The 21,160-nt window shown below is 42.2% G+C and overlaps 1 protein-coding gene across 5 annotated transcripts; it reads left to right on the top strand.

Annotated features, from left to right (window-relative positions):
* The first annotated feature begins 1,009 nt into the window (after nucleotides 1–1,009).
* golga2 (golgin A2) lies at nucleotides 1,010–17,466 on the top strand. 5 transcript variants are annotated; one of them, XM_076757855.1, is made up of 28 exons: nucleotides 1,010–1,068; nucleotides 2,437–2,592; nucleotides 4,722–4,790; nucleotides 5,798–5,950; nucleotides 6,286–6,332; nucleotides 6,661–6,724; nucleotides 7,440–7,499; nucleotides 8,636–8,716; nucleotides 9,251–9,289; nucleotides 9,387–9,449; nucleotides 9,858–9,951; nucleotides 10,050–10,156; nucleotides 10,382–10,440; nucleotides 10,646–10,787; nucleotides 11,011–11,100; nucleotides 11,450–11,557; nucleotides 11,692–11,779; nucleotides 12,340–12,482; nucleotides 12,698–12,916; nucleotides 13,223–13,336; nucleotides 13,620–13,844; nucleotides 14,110–14,209; nucleotides 14,733–14,824; nucleotides 14,932–15,169; nucleotides 15,384–15,545; nucleotides 15,671–15,777; nucleotides 15,914–16,106; nucleotides 16,781–17,466. In XM_076757855.1, the coding sequence occupies exons 1-28, from the start codon at nucleotides 1,021–1,023 to the stop codon at nucleotides 17,041–17,043; spliced, it is 3,324 nt and encodes a 1,107-aa protein (XP_076613970.1). In that variant the 5' UTR covers nucleotides 1,010–1,020; the 3' UTR covers nucleotides 17,044–17,466. The 5 variants fall into 5 exon arrangements, with proteins under 5 accessions (XP_076613970.1, XP_076613971.1, XP_076613973.1 ...); XM_076757856.1 differs by lacking the exon at nucleotides 4,722–4,790; XM_076757858.1 differs by lacking the exon at nucleotides 5,798–5,950.
* Nucleotides 17,467–21,160: the final 3,694 nt, after the last annotated feature.

Below are 21,160 nucleotides of genomic sequence, written 5' to 3'. Positions count from 1 at the left end.
ACCAATACCAGAATGCAAGAAAGATACTCAGAAAGTCATAAATTAAACATGTTTTTTTTTTTTGTATAAAGACAAAGACTTGGACTGTCAATCTCTTCCATTTGGTTCCGAAACTAGAATATAAATGTTGGATACCTAATTGCCAGCTGATAACTGTGATTGTGTGAATGTTTGGAACTAAAAATGCTCACTTTATTAAATGTCGTTCATTGACCTGTAGTTCATTTTAGCTCAGGAACTGTCCGTGTATTCTTGCAAATTCCAATAATTCAATGATTTCATTATTGTTGTCATGTTGTTGTCATTTGTTTTTACACAAATGGTATTGTTTTATTATAAGCATTTTAATCTTGGACCTGGACCATTTTTCTTTGAGTTTGCATGCTCTTCCCTGTGTCAGATTTCACCCAGGTGATTTGCAGACGTCACTCCCCAATGACATGATGATAAAATTGCATGTCGGTTGATAAGAGACAAAAATCACCACGTGTGAATGCCAGTGTTTCTCTGTCAAAATATGCACTGTGCTCGGAACTGCACAAATAAATATTTACAAGCTAAACGAAAAGAAAATAAATCAGTGTGAACCAAATTAAGATAGATCCACGTGTTGTTGTTGTTGTTGTTGTTGTTGTTGTTGTTGTTGTTTACTTTTTCCTGTTTCTTGCAGTTGAACAAGCAAATAAGGCCATAAGAACACAAACTATAGTGTGACAGATCAGACAAGGCAGAAAAGTCACAAGTCATAGTGGAGACAGAGAGAAGACAATCAAGTCAGTTGAGGTAAATACTGTTGTAAACATTGCTTACAGTATCGGACAATTTACATTTACTGCTTAAAGTATTTAACTCAATCAGGATTTGTCAGTAAAAACTGCCATAAAACAATAAACAGGTCAGGTGTGTGTCTGGAGATAGTTTTACGTGAGGTGCATTCATAGCGCTGCGCCCCCTACCGGTAAAGACGCCACCAGACACCAAACTGATGACGTGGTTCGGTCCGTTGACCAGAGCAGCAGTATGGCCGACCAGAGCAGGCAAATAAAACTCGCTGCAGCTAAGAAAAAGGTAAAGTATTTCACGGTAGAGCTGGCTTCATATACAGTAAGCACCAGTCCAGTTTTTCCTCGGCGGGTTTCTGTTGCCGGTGTTTTTTTTTTTTCGTTTTGTTCTAAATTTCTGTGTGGAGCAGGGGTGTTGTCATTACACGTCGTCCGACCTCTGCGCTATCGCTTGTCCCACCTCTCCCGCTTCTCTCGAGGCTTTAAGGCGTAGGAAAGACTGGTGCTTCGCCCGGGCCTCTGTTGATAGCATTAACTTTTTCAGATTATGTATACTATTTTTAGTTCTTAGATGCATTTACAACATGCCTCGCCGTGTAGTTAGTCAGCTATTAACTTCACCTACTCTCTCTGCCCGACGGTTTCGTGTGTTTTGTAGCCAACGTTAAATGTGGCAAACCTTAACGTGCTAACTAAGGCAAGTTAACGTTAGCAAGCAGGCTACCTAATGAACAGTTGGCTATGGGTGAGTGCAAAGAATGACACCCTGTAGCCGGGCAGCTTTCTGCCTTTTCTTCAGGATGGATCAGTTATCTTAAGAAAACGGCCAACCAAAAGCAGTTTTACATCAAACACCGCGTTAGCATTGTAGCGAAGTTAAGTTAGGTTGATAGAATGACGGGGACTGTTTTGACAGCTGACACCCTTCTTCCCTGTCCTGCTGTGTGCCTTAGCGAGGTGTGTTAGGCTAGTCTGAAAGCTGGCCTTATCAGCTGAGAAATGTTAGCTTCAGAAAAAGCCTCGTCAGCATATTTTTTGCTGCCCTACAGTCTTCGTGAATGAGTGGTCGTAGTGATAACATTTGACACCTCGATTCAAGCCAAATATTTTAGAAATGGCAGCTCTTGTAGTTCCCCTACGATTCCCTCTGGTACCCTACGACAGCTGTCACGGGCCCAATCCCCAGAACACACGTACACACGGGGAAGTGTGTTTTAACGTCCACATGGATTATTTACACATGGATGATCATGTTTTGCGGCAAGTTAGCAAATTCACCTTGTTTGGTTTAGAACTGTAAGTCATTGAACAAGCAAGTGAGAGTGACATTCTAAAATATGTTGGCAGTGGCTATGCATTTCCAGTCTTGGAGTAGCTGGTTAATAGTCAGAGAATGGGAGCAGTCCACCGTGCTTCACCTCAGACCAGATTTTCGTCTCCTAATTCAGTTAGCTTGAACCTCCAGTGGTTAAGACTGACCTGTTCTGAGCAATGCATCTAGTTGGTTGAAAGTTTGGAACGATTCCAGAGGCCTACTGCTGGAAGTAATAAGATAAAATCTAATTTTGTGAAACGGGCAGTCTTTCTGGCAGTTAAGTTTTGTTTGCTGTGCCTCTCACAAATCTATTGTTTCCTTTTTTTATGTGCTGCTCAGCTGAAGGAGTTTCAGCAGAAGAGCTCCCCTGCTAGTGTGGGAGGAGAAAAGGGTGGAGGAGGAGGAGGAGGTGGAGCAGGGGCTAAGAAGAAGAGGAAGGTGAAGGGGCTGAGCCAACATGATGCACCTTCAGCAGACAGAAACTCCCCAGACAATGTAAGATAATCTAAGTCTTTCCATTGTGTGCCTGCTCATCATCCTGTCCTTGTTGGTCAAATAACAACCTGTCTTTGTTCTTGACAGTCTGTATTCTTTATCTGTCTGGTTTGTCTGTTTGTATTTGGGCCTCTGGTATAGCTTTTGAGAGCCTATGCACAGCAGATACGATCTGCAACATCTCAGTGACAACAGTTTTATAGTAACTGGGCTGACAGAGCATTAGATACCTGATAAAAATGATCCACATGCTTGTAGATAAAGTCTTTTCCTTTTAGCTTTCTCCAAGTGGAATGATTTGTAATGGCCTGCTTGGCCATTGATCAGAAAATGTTTTGCCGCCTGTGAAATGATATGGCTGAATTACTATCAAGCTGGGAAATGCTTTGCAATCAAACACAGAGTGCAAACAACGGAGTGGCAGCCGTGACACCTTTCTGCCAGCCAGGTGACAGGGTGAAAATGATTAACCAAGAAAGAGAATGTAACTGGACAAGAAGCAGATGGTTTTAGCTCATGACAGTAAGAGAGAATTTGAAGCACACATAGATATTTGTTGAACCATGTGCAGCAAAGTCTGCCTGCACATGCTAGATTTTTGTCTTAGCTGTAACGTATTTGTCATGGTAATGTTCATTTTGAGAAATTGTTATCTTTGTCATCTGACAGTCAGTTCTGCATATTGGTTTGTGTCATATCCAGCTTATTTCATAGGGTGCAAAAGATATGTGAGAAAACACATTCACATTATGTACATTTTAAATGCTTTAAAGTGTTGCCATCATGAATAGTAGTCCCTTCTCTCTGTCTATGAATAGCTTCTTGTTTTGTCCTGTGTGTTGCTCTGAATCAAGGGACAGAAGGTGGACAGATGCACAGGGACTGAGCCAAATCAAAACAGCAATGTCTGTATCTGATTAATAATAATTAAATAATCACAATCATGGAAGCATTGAATCATTCACTTGTTTTTCACATGTCAAAATTGAAATTGAAATTTGTCTGAACTAGAAATTATACTTGGCAAATGTGTTTTACCTTAGTCTAATCTGGCTATGGTATTTTTCATCTGGTGATTTTGGAAAACAAAAAAAGAGTCACCTTGACATTTTCACATCTTTTTGAGCCCATTGACACTCTTAATTGGCTTATTTGCTGCTTGCCAGTACTGTTACATTTAAATATCAAGAAAATTCATTGTGTTTCAAGTCAAGTCTATATGCACAATCTATGGGAAGTGAATGCCATTGGCCATTGACGAAACACGGTTAATCACGTGACTCCAGCACACAGCTTTCATGCATAGTGGCTGACTTTCCGGTCTCGAGTTTTTTAAGCCTGCTTGGAATCTGGGTTTGTCACAGCTTGCTGCTGAGTCTCATTGTTTGTTCTGATGCAATTTATTCTCCAAACATATTTGACTTTGGTTGGCCAAGACTGGATAGATGGCAGTCTTAAGCAGGATAAGACAGAAAATCTGAGCGTGGTGCTGTCAGTAACCACAATGGATTCAGTTTTGTGGGTCAGAGTAGAGGAGACATTTTACAATAATGGCTTTGCATGAAGATAATTCAGGACATGAAAACTGTCATTGATTGTTACCCAGACAGAGTTCTTTGCCCATTTTCTAATTGACTTTATATTCAGAGGTGAGTAAGTTAGCAAATAATTATTGACCCGACACAGATTATGCTAGCAAGGGGAAATGTGAGCAAGTTTATTGTGTGTGTTATTTTATAGATCTGATTGTAGAAGAAGCTGAAGCAGCAGGGGATTTGTGGTCAGGGATTATGCCACTCTACAAAGGCAACATTTGGAGAAATACAGCACCCTTATTCGGCTTCAAATCTTCTTAACATGAGTCATTTTTATCCTGATTGGGTTACACTGATCATCGGTGGTATAAAAGGCTCTGTAAAATTGCAGGCAATATTTGATGACCACTTGGACCAGTGCACTAGCCTCAGTTTCTCCTCATTACACACCCCACTCACTTTTAGACATCTTTCTAAGACTTCTTGTAGTAGCTGCTTCTCTGTGCCTGTTCCTGTATGTTTCTCACTTTCTAAATCGTTCTCTCACCTTTCACACCTCTTTCGTCCTCCACCCTTGTTTCCTTTTTCCTGTAGTTTGACAGTATTCTGAAAGCACTTAGTCAAAGCAATGGAGTAGTCCTACCTACTTATGGCAACAGTCAGGTGAGCCTCTGTCTCTCTCTTTCCTTTCTTTGTTTCTACCCTGTCTGTTTTCCAGCCTCTGCATCCCTCTGCTGTAAATAGCTGGTCCTCATGTGGTATTTAACATTGCGCCTAGCTTCCATTCCATTATTACCTCCGTCTTATGTCAAGCGCACATATTCTTTTTTGTCACATAGATCAGAAAGCATGGGACGAACTTGAGTGCAATTGAATTAGTGCTGTGCTTTTTAAATCCGTGTCAACTGAGTGCATTAATGAATAAGAAATGTGAAGGGTGCAAAGTTATTTCCCTGACATCATCTCGGTGTTGTTGGTGAGCTTCAAGAGTTCGCCATCTTATGTGGAAGTTCAGTGTGTATGGGCAGGGTATGCACAATGAGTGGAATGAGTCTCAGTAGTTGCATGGCTGTTATACCTGCACCTGGGTGCATCATGCAGGCATGCATCTGGGAAAACAAGACATGTATGCACGTTCACTTTTCAAGTATGCTCTCATTGCTGCTTTTGTGTGTTTGCTGATGGGTTATTTTTCAGTCATTCACATTGCTGTTGGCATTTATGCAGCATGGTCTGAGTTCTTTCAGTGCTTTCATGCTGCAAATGTTCAGTGTCATGTGTACCAGTAATGAGGAAAAATTGGTGCAACAGCGAATAGCTTTCCTGCGACAGTTATCTTCATAAACAACCAAGCTTGCATTAAGGTGCTCTTTAAGCTTTTTACCACAAAAATGATTAACGGAGTCCCTTCATTTTCTTATTATATTTCCTCTTAGTCTATGGCTAACATGCATTCATCTTGACATAATAACATAATCGAGTTAACTGAGCTATAACCTTTATCCGAGTCAGTGCAGTCATCAAGTCATCTCTGCTCAACACATGTAAAGTTTGAGACATCGTTGTGCTCTTTGTGTTGCTCTTTCATCATAACTGCTTTTTCTCCATAACTGCTTTTTCTCTTGGCATTAAACCAGTGTGTGCATTTTTCTGTGTGTGTATCACCTCAGACCTTTGCTGACGTTGAGGCCATGGGGCTCTCAGTTCCCCAGCTGCTGGAGGACCAAAAGGCCGAGTCTGGTCGAGGCTCACCTGTGTCTAACCCTGCTAGTGCTAACACTACTACTAACCCTGAGTCTGTCAGTCACAACACTGACCTGCAGGTGTGTCTCTCTCTTTCTGTCATTTTCTCTTTTTTCTTCCCGGTCTCTCAAATCTATCAGTATCTTGTCTCTTGTCATTGTAACTCCTGTATGTCTGTCACATGTAAGATTATTTGACTTAGCATAAAGACTGTTCGGCTACTATTATAAGTCTGTTGCCAGTTGCTGCATTTTTATTAATTTATGCGTGTGATGAGAACAACAGATCTCCTGCTTTGTTTGTGTGTGATAATGTGCACTGTCATCACACATTTCTTTTTCTCAAAAGTGTTTTCTGTGTTCCTTCTCTGTCTGTCACTGTCTCTTCCTCTTTCAACCTTACTCTCTTTTTGCAGGACTATCCTGATACCAATGGCAATGAGAGTTTAACGGAGGAAAAGAGGTGGGTTGTCTGATTTGTCGCCGCCTGTGTCACACTTGCATGTTTTTATGGAAACACACCACACGCAGAACAGAGTTTGCATATGAATGTGTGGACTGGGTAGGAGCATTTTCGTCATGTCATGCCTGTGAAGGTTTTGCAATGTTATGACAAGACGTTTTGTTTTGTTTTGTTTGGTTTTTGTAGTTAAAGATCATAAATTGGGTATAATAAGCAATACTACTGTGGCTCCAATATGTCCTGCTGCTCTAGTCATTGATTACTGATGAAGCACAGTAAATTGGTACAGAGCTAACGTGATTCATTCTTTATTTTTGCAATCCTGCAGGCCACTGTCTTCCACAGAGAGCCTCCGACAGCTCTCACAGCAACTGAACGGCCTGGTTTCTGAGGTACAAATGAGCAACACCAATTTTACCCTCTCTCTCTCTCTCTCTCTCTCTCTCTCTCTCTTTCTTTCTCTCTCTCTCTCTCTCTCTCTCTGTCTCTCACTCACACACCCTTCTTTGTCATACAGTGTAAGGCTTTTAACAATAACACACCACCACTGATGTGCACTTTCAACTGGGGTGTGTTGCATCTATTCTTGGCAGGAATGCACTGGAAGCATTTTCAAAATTTGCCAGTTGTTCCCAGTGGCCTCAAGCTCACTCACAGCATCCAATGATACACCGAACCGGCTTGATGCATTTTGTCTGAACTTGGTTTGGTTTTGCACAGTCAGCAGAAAATCACTTAGGATGCTTTTTGTCACTTTTCTGAGACACAGTTAACATTTTATCTGCTGATCAAAAGGATTAATAAGATGAGTGTAGACGAGTATTTTGCTAATCTGTAGTGGGTGACATGGTTGCTTCACATGGTGGTAAAATGCAGGTGTTACACTGCTGAGTGAACAAATTGCCCATTTGCAGTGCATCCAGTACATTTCAGCTTTAAGGGCATAGAGACAGGACATTCTTAATTCACGTCCCAACTTTTTTGGAATCAGGTTGTAAATAAAAAAATGTGGTATCATTTAGGGCATTCACTTCCCATGGATTGTGCATGTAAACTTGACTTGAAGCACAATGAAGTGCATTAATGTGCTTGTCTGTGTCACTTCAGTCATCTGCTGCGTACGTGAACGGGGACAGTGCATCTTGTGGCAGTGAGAGAGAACTAGAGGTAAGATAGAAATCTAATATTTTCTTAGAACTGAAAATTTGATGTTGAAATTTGAAACTTAAGTTAGAGACACAGTGCCTCCACATGAAGTGAATCTCAATTCACTGTCAACATACTGTCCCCAGGCTGGATTCTCTCTGGCAGTATTTTATTCATTGTTACAGGATAGCTGTCTGAAGTGGTAAGCCTCATGTTTGCAGCTCTGGCAGAGTAATCTACCCAAAAATTGCTGACTCTTTGTGTGAGGGTGACCTTTCTGGCATTGCATAATTTAATTAACCACACAAAGTACATTACATCTACTCCCCAAGTGAGCATTGAGCTTAAACTTATCATAACATGTTACGACAGTGCAAGCTACCAGTGGAGGTGTTGTCAAAGTGTATTTTTATTGCATTCTACAACATCACTGGTCGTTGGTGGTTAGTTACAGCAAAAGCTGCTTCATTACAAATGAAGTCTCAGTTACTGCTAACATTTTGTAATAGACATGAATGTCTAGCTGGATGGATGGATCATATTTTAATGTATGGCAGGATAGAAGTAGATATCACAAAGCAACAAACAGTTAAAATGAAATGAGATTCCCAAGAATAACTGCACTTTGTAAATGAATGTTGTCCTTTATGTAACAGTTTAAATAGACTCTATGTATAGACAAAAGTACAGAAACATACTGTCACCTAGAATTTCTATTGTGCACCTTGGGACCATGTAATGTCATTTCAGTGACCACCATTTGAGAGGACACTTTGATCCATTAAGTGCAACTTGGAAACAAACTTGGCACTTCATATGACAGAAAAGACAGAGAAATTAAGGTCATGTGGAACCTGTCCACATCTTGCAAATGATACTTAAATAGATTGCAATGAAGGTGCCACTACCTTTTAGCTGGCTCCATTAATCAGTTTAATAACCCTCGTTTATTTTAATTATTTGCTTTTCATCTCATTATTGAAAACACATTTTGCACCACCTGTGAAGGTGCCATTGTTTACCTCCATGTTAATAATTCACATTTGAATTTTTCTCCTCCCATGTGTTCTTTATTTGACTTTTTCCCACTGCACCTTATCCCTCTCTTCTTTTTTTTTTTATTTCCCCTTTCCCGGATGCATGTGTGCACGTGATAGAGTCGGAACCAGGAGCTGGCAGCTGCCCTGGAGTCCAGCAACCTAACAAACTCTCAGCTCAATACCAAGCTAGACCAGCTGGTAAGAAGCTGTGTGTGTATGCATATCTGTGTGTGCACGTTTGTGTGTGATTGGAGAAATCCCTTTCCAGCCATTCCACAATTACCACATTAGTGCATGTACTGTATCCATTCTGTATGTCATCTTTTGTAACACGTACACAAGTCATGCATGGTTTTCTTTCACTTAGGTTGACTAAAGTGTATTTCTGCAAAGTATAACCTCTGCATTAAGAGCGTTTGGGTGCACACTTTGGTCAGAGCTGTCATAACCTGGTGGTAGATGCCTAGTTGTAAAGCATTTTCTCTCCAGTTTAGCAGACTAACAGCAATCAACTCAAAGCTTCAAGTTAACACAAAAGGTTAACACAACAGAGAAAGCAGGTTAATTATTTCAGTATTTTGCGCCATCCATTTCCTGTCTGGCATGCAGATGAGGTCTTTTGTGCCAGAGTTTTGCTTATGTTACACAAGTACAATTGTGTAACACTGCTGGGGTGATAAAAGAAATGTTGATCCTCCCTAAATTAAAATTTATATCCTGTTGCTCTGGCAGGCACAACAATCTCAGGGGCTCTCAGAACAGCTGCAAAAGGTAATTTTTTTTCTCTGCTATCTGCTGGACTGTCAGTCTGTTGAATTGTTGCTTCCTTCCTGGTCATTCATGGACTTTGGTATTTTTCTTCCTTCAGGAGCGAAAAGAATTTGAACAGAGATTTTCAAAAGAGCAGGGAGCCATGCGGGAGCAATTACAGGTAACTTCTCTTTCCCAAACACATGAGCTGAGTTTGTCTGGTGGCGTGCTTTCAGAATTTCTGAAACCATGTGTCGTAGCAGAAAAAAATAGTAGAAAAAGCATCATTGTATTGCCATATTAAGTATGAGTGTATAATGAGTATAGAGTCCATGGTGCCACTGTGGAATCAACTGGATAGAAATGTGATCCGACAACACACCCACACCCCATTCCAACCCTCCCGTCCCCCGATCGCTCACCCTGACAAGAACAAATTGTTTCGTCTGTGTAGGAAGGCTACAGCACAATTACTCTGTAAAGACTTGTATTTAGTTCATGTTGTGATGTAATGAGTGACTTGATGTAAGTCAGTTGGCTTTACAGTAGTCTCATGAAAAGCCGTGCTCTCTTTTTGTCCTCTCCCAAGGTTCACATCCAGACCATTGGTATACTGGTATCTGAGAAATCAGAGCTACAAACTGCACTACAATACACACAACAGGCTGCACGGCAGAAAACAGGTGTGTGCCTTTCATAATTTTCCTCATGGCAAGACCTTACCCCCTACAACACTTAGTTAACAGTAGGTGTGTGTCTCTCTCTTTGTGTCTGTGTGTAGCTGAGACAGAGGAGTTGAATAGCCGTCTGCAGGCAACAAAGCAAAGAGTGTCAGAGCTGGAGAGAACTCTCTCATCTGTCTCAACACAACAGAAGCAGTTTGAAAAGGTAAGAAACATTGCAGTAATCACTGTCCCAGAAACAGAAGTCACTGAGAAATGAGTAATGGAGGTGCAATACACAGCACATAATATATGACGATGAGCTGCGTGCATGTAGTACAGATAGGCAGCCACACATAAAAGTATATGCCTTCATTCTTCATTCGATGTTTTTGTCATGCTAGCAAGTGCCGTTGTTATTTTTAATAAATGTTTGTTTTTTTGTCTCCAGCACAACAAAGAGCTTGAAAAGGAGAGAGACAACCTGAGGCTAGAGATGTTCAGAGTGAAGTAAGTCGTTTTAATCTCGTATACACAAGGAGATGTATTTCACAACATTTCCACAGCAGACGAGTTGACGTTAATAATGATATTTAGAGTCTGTCGAATTGTGTGAAACGCAACAGATGGCCTGAGAAAGTCTCCCCAGTCCTATTAGACTCTCGCAGGTTAGAAATGATAATCAATCTCTGCGTGTGTGTGTGTGTGTTCACAGCAATTTGAGTGAAGAGTCAAAACAGCAGAACTCAGAGCTGTCAGAGCAGCTAAAGCTGAGTACACAAGAGAATGCAGCAATGAGGCTGGAGGTGGAAGATCTTCGCAAGAGGCTTGAGATAGCTGACCTCATGTTGCAACAGGTGCGTTAAGACACAACATTTTACAGTACAGTACGTGCACTCTTAAACTAATCCTTTTCTGACCAGTAATTGGAAGTGGTGAATCAACTCTAAAGCCAGGCTGCAGTGAAAGGCAATGTTTGGCATTTGTTTCGTTTTGTTTGCTAATAATGCAGCCTCATGTCATGTTTTCATATATTCTCTCCATTTCACACCAGTGTCTGTTCTTTATATGTCTCTCCAGTGCTCCAGTCAGTCAGATCCCAACAGTGCCAACCAGCAGGTCCAGTTACTGCTGGAAGAGAAGCAGCAGCTCGAGGCACACAGTCACCAGGTCTGTGTACAAGGACTTTTCTCTTACAGTTATTTGCGTTTGTTTTGATATTTGGATGTTAATTTAAAGAGTTTTAAGTGGGTGCGCTGTGTTTTGATATTTATTCTACAGCTTATGGCATTTTAGCACATAAACTGTGAACAATTAAAACAATTCCTTGTCAATTAACTACACACTAGTGTCCCTGCATCCATTCATTTATAGATACATATGCCTCAGCCACAGTCCTTGCAACTGCCCTGTTAGTATTTGCATCGAGTGACCTATGAGATTTCATCTGCCTTTCCTATTTTTCCTCTTCCGCTCCGCATTTGATTATTTGATGCATAAGAGTTTTTTGACATTTTAGCTGTTGGAGTCGATTTCCCAGCTGCAGAAGGAGAGGGACTGCTATGCAGAGCAGATCCAGGAGGAGGGCCGTGTATGGAAGGACAAAACTGAACAGCTGCTAACACAGGTAAGCTATGCAGTAACACCAGCATAGACATAATGATTGACTTGAAATAAATAGAGTGGTTTGTTTGTTATGCATGTGTGCGTCTGCGCCAAATAAATGACTAATTGATCCGTGTCAAATTTGCGTCTGTGCAGGTGTCTTTGGTTGCAGAGGAGAGGGACAGAAACATCAACCGAGTCCAAGAACTGGAGGCGAGCATCACAGAGCTGAAAAATGCTGCAGGTAAGAGGTGCACACTTCCCTCATCTAGTACTGCTTCTTTTTCCTGGCTTTTCTGCAGTCACTTCCTCAATGTGATGAAATCCTCTGGTAAATAAGATGTCCGACTTCCTGATCATAGCAGGACTAACGGGATGGGCTCCACTTAGCTTCCGACAATATTCATTAAGCTGCTTCTGGGATCAAGGAAAGTAAACCTCAGGGGGAAAGAAGACTGGAGCCTACTGATTGAGCATTGTGACACTATTGTTTACTAGTGTCAAGATCCCCAAATATTTGTCTCTTAAAGGCTGTATAACCATCTGTGTATATATCACAGATATATCAGCAGTGTAAGATTTTACTTTTAGTGTCAAGTTTTCAGTTTAAAAGTTTGAAAACACATAATTTTTTTGTTTGTGGTAATATTTAGTTCATGTAAGAGATAAGATGATTTTTTTATTGATCTCCAAGAGGGGAAATCCAGGTGGTCAGCCTAATATTAAAAGCTGACTGTATGTAGTCTCCTGTGTTTCTCTGCAGCAAAATTAGTGTGAAAAACTGTTATCCTCCTTCTCCTCCAGCGTTACTGTCCCAGGAGAAAGAGGCTCGGGATAATGCAGAGCCTCAGTCTTCAGGCCCATCAGAGGGTGAGATTGCTCTGCAGGAGGCCCTCAACACTGTGCTACAGGAGAAAGATGCTGTTACAGCACAGTACCAGGCACAGGTATGCATTACCACTGACACATGCTTTAACAGGCCTGTTTTAACTAATCACGAATTATAGTGGAATTTTATATCATGCAGAATATTACAATGGTCATTCACCCATAACGGTTGAAAGTTACACCAATTGATCTGCTCTTTACATAATACTTCAGAGACCATTAGTACTCTTAGGTTTGTGGTTTCTATAATTAGTCCCTGTCATGTTTCCCCCAGCTGCGAGATAACGAGCAGCTGAGCCGCCTGTGCGCAGAGCAGGAGACGCGTCGAGAGGAGCTGGAGCGGCAGGTGGAGAGCCATGTCCAGGAGGAGGAGGACCGCCGGCGCATGTTGGAGGATGTTCAGTCAGACAAGGCCACTATTAGCCGTGCTCTCACCCAGAACCGCACACTGAAGGACCAGCTGGCTGAGCTACAGAACGGCTTTGTGAAACTGGTGAGGCTGAAAACTTCGCTGTCCATCTGTCCCTTTTAAGTGACACATTTTGAAAGTGCTGTTATTTATATTCTTGATATTTCTTTGGTTTCTGTCTGTACCTAGTATCATTTTGCAGGCATGGTATCCATCCATGCATTTTGTGTCTGAATTTATCTTTTGTTTCTTTTTCTTGTCTTTGTTATTTGGTTATTGTGCAAAGGTTTTATTCAGGCTACATTCAATAGGAAAGTACATTCATAGCAAGCATTACCTCAGAGGGTGGAAGACTGCTGTCTTTATGCCAGAATTCCCTCATTTGTACAGACTAATGAGAACATGGAGCTGACCACTGCCATCCAGTCAGAGCAACATGTGAAAAAGGAGCTGGCTCGCAGAATGGGCGAACTGCAAGAGGCACTGCACAACGTCAAGGAGCAGGTATGGTCTCACACACACACACACACACACACACACACACACACACACACACACAAACACACACTCTATGAAAAACAAGTGAAGGTCTGCTGATGGATTTTCATGTTGTGGGACTTGTTTTTCTATACTTGTTGTCTGCCATACACATACGGGTGTATTAACACAACAGAGTGATATATGATAACAGTATCTGAAAAGAGATTAAATAAATTGTTTTTTTTGCCAGCACGTTCATTTTCTGCCCCCTCTCGGTATTCATTTTCCTCTGTTTCCTCGGCTCCAGCTGGAACTGAAAAGTAAGGAGACGCAGGGTGTAATCGAGCAGCGCGACCAGGTAGTGGCCCACCTGCAGCAGTATTGTGCTGGCTACCAGGCTCTGGCCTCAGAAAGGGAGCAGCTCCACCACCAGTATCTGCAACAGGTCCAGCTCATGGATCGGCTGCAGCACGATGAAACCCACGGCCGCGTGCAACTGGAGATCAGTCACAATCAGCTCAAACAAGCACAGGTGCGGATTTCAGGGATAAGGCCTTTTTTCCTTGACCATTGATGATACATCAGAATATTGCAGTCCAGTCTGTTGGGATATTTTAATAGAACATCATACATTTACAAATATGTTGAGACTGCTTTAAAGGGTCTGGAGTCAGGTCTTTATACACTTTATTTATAGTATGCTGTGTGACATTACCTTCTGTAATTGTCCCTTCTTCCACCACACACAAATTATTTTTCCACTGTTGTTTTGAATGACTCTCTGTCTCCCCCTACAGGAGCATTTGGACCTGTTAATGAGAGACAATGAGCAGCTGAAGACCGAGGTGAGGGAGCTTCTCAGTAGCTCAGCTCTTGCCCCATCATCCAGAGACCAAGGTAAGCGATATCTATTATTGGCACATTTCTACTTTTTGCCGCTTTGTTTTATATAAAGGTTCAAAAAGCTTCTTCGTATTATATTTCTTGGTGTGCCCTTCTCCCTTTGAAATTCAGTGCCAAAAAATGTACTCAAGTTGCCTTCATACACATTCATGTGGTCATGACCCACATGTTGAACAGCATAATGGCTGTCTTTTTCCAGATTGTTTATTTTGATAGAAATCAACATGGAAACTGAAAACTGTCCTCTTTCACACGAAACAAGGACACAGTGTTATTGATGCAAAGCATCTGACACCTTCTAATAGCAGAGCTGCAGCACCAGCAGTTTCAGAGCTGCAGTTCCCGTCTAACCTGTGCCACCTACAGGCAAGGAAAATAAGAGCAGCAGCAATTTTGACACTTGCACCGCTTGTGAGAAATGAGTGTCACATTCTCGGATAATTCATTTCAGAAATTGAAGAAAATATCTGTATAAACTTATTATAAAACAGTATTAATTTGTCATTATGTCACTTAGGTGATGGAGTGGAAAGCCAGTCCCTGCAAGAGAGTCCAAAGATGTCCTCCTCCATAGTTATCCCTGAAGACTTTGAGAGCCAGAAGGAGATGGTGAGAAGGGTGATGAATAATCTCACCCAAAAACTGCCTTAGCTCACTTTCCTTCGCTTTGCTTTGACCCTTTTCATCCACACACACTTTCTGCTCCTCGTCTGCAGGAGGAGTTTATCCGAGGAGCTTTGGCTCAGTTGGAGGCCGAGAGGGACGAAGCTAGAAGGCAATTGGAGGAAGAGCACAGGCTCCACATGGCGGCCCGGCACCAGACCGCCGTGGCCCTCAGCCTTGAACACCAGCACCACAGCAACAAACAAGTTCATGACCACCATCACGAGCATCATGAGCACGATCACTCTCAGGGCCAACATAGTCACTGTGAACACAGTCACGAGCACTCGGGTGAGGAACACTAAATAGTTTGTTGGGGTGCGAGCGTGCAAATGTTTCAACAATCACTAGACCAAGACTACACCTCTAGAATAGGACAGTGTGTGTGTGTTTGAATACAGTTAATCCTGAATAATGTTCTGTAATGAATTCAGATTACATAGATAAAACAGTAGATGGGGAGCATTTTGTAAACCAGCTGTATATTTTGCTGTCCTCTTTCCAGAAGGAGGAGTTCCGGTGGAAGTACATCAGGCCCTGCAAGCTGCCATGGAGAAGCTCCAGCAGCGTTTCACCTCCCTCATGCAAGAGAAAGCTGACCTGAAGGAGAGGGTGGAGGAGCTGGAGCACCGCTGCATCCAGCTGTCTGGAGAGACAGACACTATAGGTGAGACAGAGGGTTTTGTTTTTTTTTTTATGATACTGTTTTGGTTGAGTGTAATGGCTCAGTGCTTTGTAAGCAGGAGAGAAGTACTCTTTATCACCGTCTGTTCCTGTGTTCTCTCTCTCCAGGGGAGTACATAGCCCTGTACCAGAGTCAGCGGGCCATCATGAAGCAGAAACACCACGAGAAGGAGCAGTACATCAGCATGCTGGCCCAGGACAAGGAGGAGATGAAGGTATTTGAATTAACTGTTTTCTCAGTTTTCTTACCAACATTTAGAGCCTGTTGAATGAATGCTACTACAGCAGTTTCATCTCCTGCTCCCATCTAACCTTTTTTTCTGCATGCCTTGCGTCTCCACTGTCCATCAGGCGAAGCTGGCTGAGCTGCAGGATCTGGTGATGAGGCTGGTGGCCGAGAGGAACGACTGGTACAGCCGCTACAGCGGAGCTGTGGCCGGCACGGGCACAGTGAACCCCGACCTGCTTCCTGCTGGGGAGGATCACACACACCCAGAGCACCAAGCACACACACACACTGAGCTAAATGCTGCCAGTGGAGCAGGTAGGCACAAATAGTAGTACTGCTCCTGCTGCATCATAAATCAAAACCAGCAAAATCAATTACACCTTGTGTCCAGAGGATGGTCAGGGGTTAAGTGGGTCCTGTCTCAAGCTGCATGTACTCAACAGGTTGAGCTGTCCTCACTTGTTTTGGCCAAAAGCAGACGAGACAGGAAATGGCAGGGGTAGCCAGAAGCTAGAAAGGCTAACGGGCTAGCAACAGGACTCTACAAAGCTGTTAATTATACAGCTTCTTATCAAATACTTACCTGTCATTAATCTCTGACACTGTCCTTGCACTCGCTGCAGCCAATCAGCATCCCGTCTTCTTTGCAGCTTGTATTATATAGCGATGCCGTTATGAGTGTCAAAGTTCAATCAGATTAAACTCTGTGCAAAGCCGACAAGGCGTATCAATTCACCAACAGAGGTGAATATTGTCTCACCCTGTTCTTCAGAGACGTGAATGGGGAGAGAAATACGACTGCACCTTAAGAATAATCTCTGTTAAGACATGTTTCTGTCACAGAGGTGTCATTGGAAGTGCAGTCCATGTAAATGATGTCTGTACTTCTCCCTCTATTAAGAATACAAGTACTCTCTCCTCTCGTTGTTTTAGAAGTAAACGCTCTTTTTATATTTAATGAAATTTCTCCCTCTCTGTCTCTGCTGCAGAAGCCATGGAGGTCATCCCTCTGTCAGAGCCCACCACAGGCCTGGAAGCCTCCTCATCCCAGACCCTCGGCTCAGCCCAGGCCGACTCCAAGCCCCTGGTGCCCAAAGAGGATGGCACAGCCCAGCAGATCATGCAGCTGCTCCAGGAGATCCAGAACCCCCAAGGAGCACTAAGATCACCCCCCTTCCTCGGGGAGAACCCCTGCATCCCCTTCTTCTACCGACCTGACGAACAGGACGAAGTCAAGATCCTGGTGGTGTGAGGTGTGGGTGTGACAGAGGCTGGTGTATTTGTGTGTGTATGTGTGTGAGATATTGGACATGTCTTGAGGTCTGGGGAATATTTATCACCACAGTTTACCATATTTGTACCTTATTTATCAGATTCACAAACACTTGCAAAACTGGTCATAGATCCGTGAATCTCTTTGACCCAGTTAGGTTAAAAAGCCCCCTCCCTGTTCCTTTGTGGGCACTAATGCGTCTGTGGTTAAAAGGAATAGCTTCCATTTGTTGTTTTTATGTGTTTGTTGTTATTGTTTTCGTTTTTTTGTGTCTATGATGCCCTTCGCAGAGAAGAGATAATTGGTATTCCTTAATGCAATCTGATTATTCTCCTTACCGCAGTTTTTAATTCCCATCCTCCCTCTCGTCTCCCATCTTACACATAAGTGCAATAAAGGGGCCGTGTTTTCTGCCCCCTCGCTGAAAAAGTACTTAAAGAGCTGTCAGAAATTAGCAGCCTGTTTGTGTGCAACTTTATTTTAGTGCAGATCTCAGTTTTATACAGTTCACTGTACAAATGCCAAAAAAAGAGCATCACGTTTGAATGTAATAACCCGAGTATTTACCCGTATGTTTGTGTAATGAAGAAATGTGAGGAGAGCCGATGATGGCGAAAGGGAGAAGAGGTGAAGAGTGAGGTGTGAGTTACAGTCGGTAAAGAAACTCAGTGCACATAATAGCTTTTGAACCGTAGGCGCTGAATCAAGAGCTCGCTAGTTACATGATCAGGTGCTGGAAGGTGGAGGCAGGTGTGGCGGATCGGTACTGTTCCTAAAACGACCTTTGCTCCACATCGTCTTTTTCCTCCAATCACTGAAAATACGTCGTATGCTTGTACAGTGCGAAATGTCAGTATATGTGAAACGTTTGTGTCGTGATGTCGAACATCCTGTTAGACTGAGAGGAGACGCCACGGTTAAGAAAAGGTGGCGTCGAAGTCGTTGGAGGGGTAGATGCAATTTAAAGACCCCATGAAGAAACACCTTCAGTTATTGAGCTCTGTTATTAAAGGCATTATCTTCTCATTAGCTGCTGAAACAGTGGAGAAGGGCACCGTCTGATTCAGATAAATAAAACAGCTTAGGGTGCGGTACAGGGGGCTGCTTTCCACATTATTGTTTTCTGCCAGCTGTTCTGCTTCATCTTTGCCATTAGCGTGATGGATACCAAGGCGCGGTCACAGGAAGTATGGCGTTAAAATCTCTCTGCTCTCATAATTCATCTCTCATCGTCAGGGGCATTTGGCTCATCTCATCTCATCCGTATCTCAGCTCTAACTTCTGTTTCATGGGGTCTTTGATTTTCTGACACTGTCAGTAAGAGCCTGTTCTGTTACGTTTGCTTGTAGCTCCACATATCAAAGGTGAATTAATGCACATCCTTTGTGAATGGACCGTGTGAGTGTCTGTGAAGTCCAGACCGTATCCTCTTTGGCTGAAGTTGCATCTGTTTGTCTGTTTTTCTAGAGTTCTATCAGAGTATATAAGTATGATTGCACTAAAACTGTACAAAGCATCTCATTCAGCTCTGTCCTCTCTGGCTGGTTGGACAGAGGACGTTTCTACCGTAGAGCCTCATAAGTGGGCTTACTCGTTTCTGTGGAGAAAAAGGGGAATCCTATGAAGCCACTCGCTTAAGCTGAGGGTTCCAGTGGAAGCAAATTAAACTGAAGGTGTGTTTGTGTGTGTATGCGTGCAGTGTTGCACTCAGAGGATGAAGGAGGAAGGTGTGTAAATAGGAGTAGAAGGGGGAATGAATGAGATTGCTCACTTGAAGAAGCCGTGACGTTATACCCAGAATAGCGGGACCAATCAGCATCTGAGAAAATGAACAGCTCTTTTGAAAACCAGAGAACAAGTCAAATTAGTCTCGCTCATATTTTGTAACTCTTGTACTGGTTAGCAACACTTGAATTAGTAAATCTGCTTTGGGCATTAAATCAAAGAAGTTAGGCAGGACTGGACTGACTTCATCCTTTTTCTTTAAGACTTCACAGGTGTCAGGCTTTAAGAGAGAGATGCTCATATTCCCAAATGTAGATTGGAGGAGGAATTGATTGATGTCTTCAGTGCAGAGCTCTTTCCCTTTACAACTAATAACCAAGAGCAGTGCTGACACAGCTCAGTTTTTCCATTTCAGATGAACTCATGGCAGAGGCCTCTGTTTTGTGAGAGTCTTTTCATGATTTTAATCTGGAAGGTGAGGTTCTTGCTGTAAATCATACAGAACCCCCCACTGACTACTTATGGGGGTATTTATACCATCTTATTTGGATGTGTTTGAATTTTAAGATCCTATTATTATTGAATTTCACACTTGGTATTTATCACTAAAAACAACAGGACAGAAACTGTAATTGTGGTATTTTAAGCCTATGATAGGAAGCAACATGTAATTAAAATATTAGCTATGTGGAGGCCATGTATGTAGTTTTCTTTTTCCAGGGAACGTAAACAGCACAGCGTCCTCCCTGAGCCGCAGCACTTTGTCAGTAAACGCTGTGATTTCTCTCTTCCTTGAGTTTTAATTCCTCGCTTCACAGCATTCTGTCTTTCTTTTGGTTTCCTTTGAAACACGCCACAAAGTATGATTTCCTTTGTTCCTTCATTTTATTTCTGGGAGCGGGCAAAACAAGAGGTAAATATACAATAAAATCCTTATAGTGTTGTTTCGGGGCTTGTAAAATAACGAATAAAACAATGTGGATAAAAAGACTTCCCACGCTTTCTAATTCACTGTTAAATATGTTATGCGTGATTGAAACAAATAGCGACGAGAAAGCATTTATTGTCTTTACTGTAAAAGAGGTGGTGTATATACTGTAACTGTGTAACATATTGTATATTCATTATGCCTGGTGTGTGGGGGGGAGCTGCTCTGCCACCTTTACTGGCAGTTTGGACGGTGTGTATGTTCGTGCAGAGTCGGGCGTCGGCGGTTACTGACTGGCTGTGATTTAATACAAAGATTGACTAAAAAGAAAATATTCTATTTATTTGGAATAAGTTAGCATCTCAACTAATCAGTTTTAATGTAAAATAGACGTGAGTGTTGATGGAAATGAAGGATCATTCAGAGAAGTGATTTGTTCGAGGGCTGCTTCTGACAGAAGCTTACTGATTTTTTTTTTTTTTTTTTTTTTCCTTGAGTAATATTTTCTCCCCTTATCCTGAATAAAACTGATTGAGCAACTTAAACTCATTGCGTCTTGATTTCTTTATCACTTGTCCACGTGTGTTGCTAATAACACGGCTCCACACGAAGGTGAGGCAGCGTGCACAGTAACGAGCAGCTAAATGGAATTCAGCCATTGTTCATTATTATTTACACCTGTGCTTTTTCTACTCTAACAGGTCGAACTCTTTCATTGGACAGACCTTCATGATCATTAAATAAGTGCTCAGAGTTCAGCTCACGTTTTGACTGTATTGTTTTTAAACCCTCTCCAATGTTAAACATCCTTTTTCTGCTGAGTTTGGTCGATTCAAACTCTCATCTCTGCCAGAAAAGTTGTGGTTCTGTCTTTTGCATTTCACCATTTAGAACAAACCTCCATTACATGGATTGTTTTCCTAATGTCACAGGTTCACACGAAGAACAGGAACATTTTTCACTGGTGTCACTTCATGACTCCCTCACCTCAAGGTCCATTTAGTAGCTTTTCTCAGTCACCACTGAACCCAAGATGCTCAAACTATGATACTGACCCCCCCTGGACTGTAACAATTACTGCATAGATTGTGCACACACACATGCACAGAAATGACAGCTAATCTTTTTTAACTTACAAATAAGACAGGAAAAAGCAGACTAATTCTGTTGAAGCGGCGGAGATACTTTTAGCAGGTCAGAAATCTGATACTGTTAACCTGGGCTGCATGCAGTTAAAGTACCTATGTGATAAGTTCAAAAGCTCCAGAGCAGCTACTAAATGGTCATAGAGATGAGGTTGTTTGATCATCAGTTTCTTTGTAAATTGCTCAAGTTGCCTCACAGAGCTGCTAGCATGGCTGTAGACCCTCACCAGGCCCTGTGAAGCAGCCCTGCTCATGTTGTTTCCCACCATAAAAAGACAAAGACCAAGAGGAAGCTTCA

Source organism: Chaetodon auriga, chromosome 19, assembly GCF_051107435.1.
Source record: "Chaetodon auriga isolate fChaAug3 chromosome 19, fChaAug3.hap1, whole genome shotgun sequence".
Classification (NCBI taxonomy): Eukaryota; Metazoa; Chordata; class Actinopteri; order Chaetodontiformes; family Chaetodontidae; genus Chaetodon; species Chaetodon auriga.
Note: the sequence above shows the minus strand (reverse complement) of the source record. Positions and strands in the feature narration are given on the sequence as shown.

What these genes read in the sequence shown, in the direction of transcription:
- golga2 (XM_076757855.1), top strand. Translation starts at nt 1,021, where the DNA reads ATGGCCGACCAGAGCAGGCAAATAAAACTCGCTGCAGCTAAGAAAAAG. An exon ending in CTGACCTCATGTTGCAACAG is followed by an intron (nt 10,788 to 11,010) that starts GTGCGTTAAGAC and finishes ATGTCTCTCCAG; the next exon opens with TGCTCCAGTCAGTCAGATCC. An exon ending in AGAACGGCTTTGTGAAACTG is followed by an intron (nt 12,917 to 13,222) that starts GTGAGGCTGAAA and finishes TCATTTGTACAG; the next exon opens with ACTAATGAGAACATGGAGCT.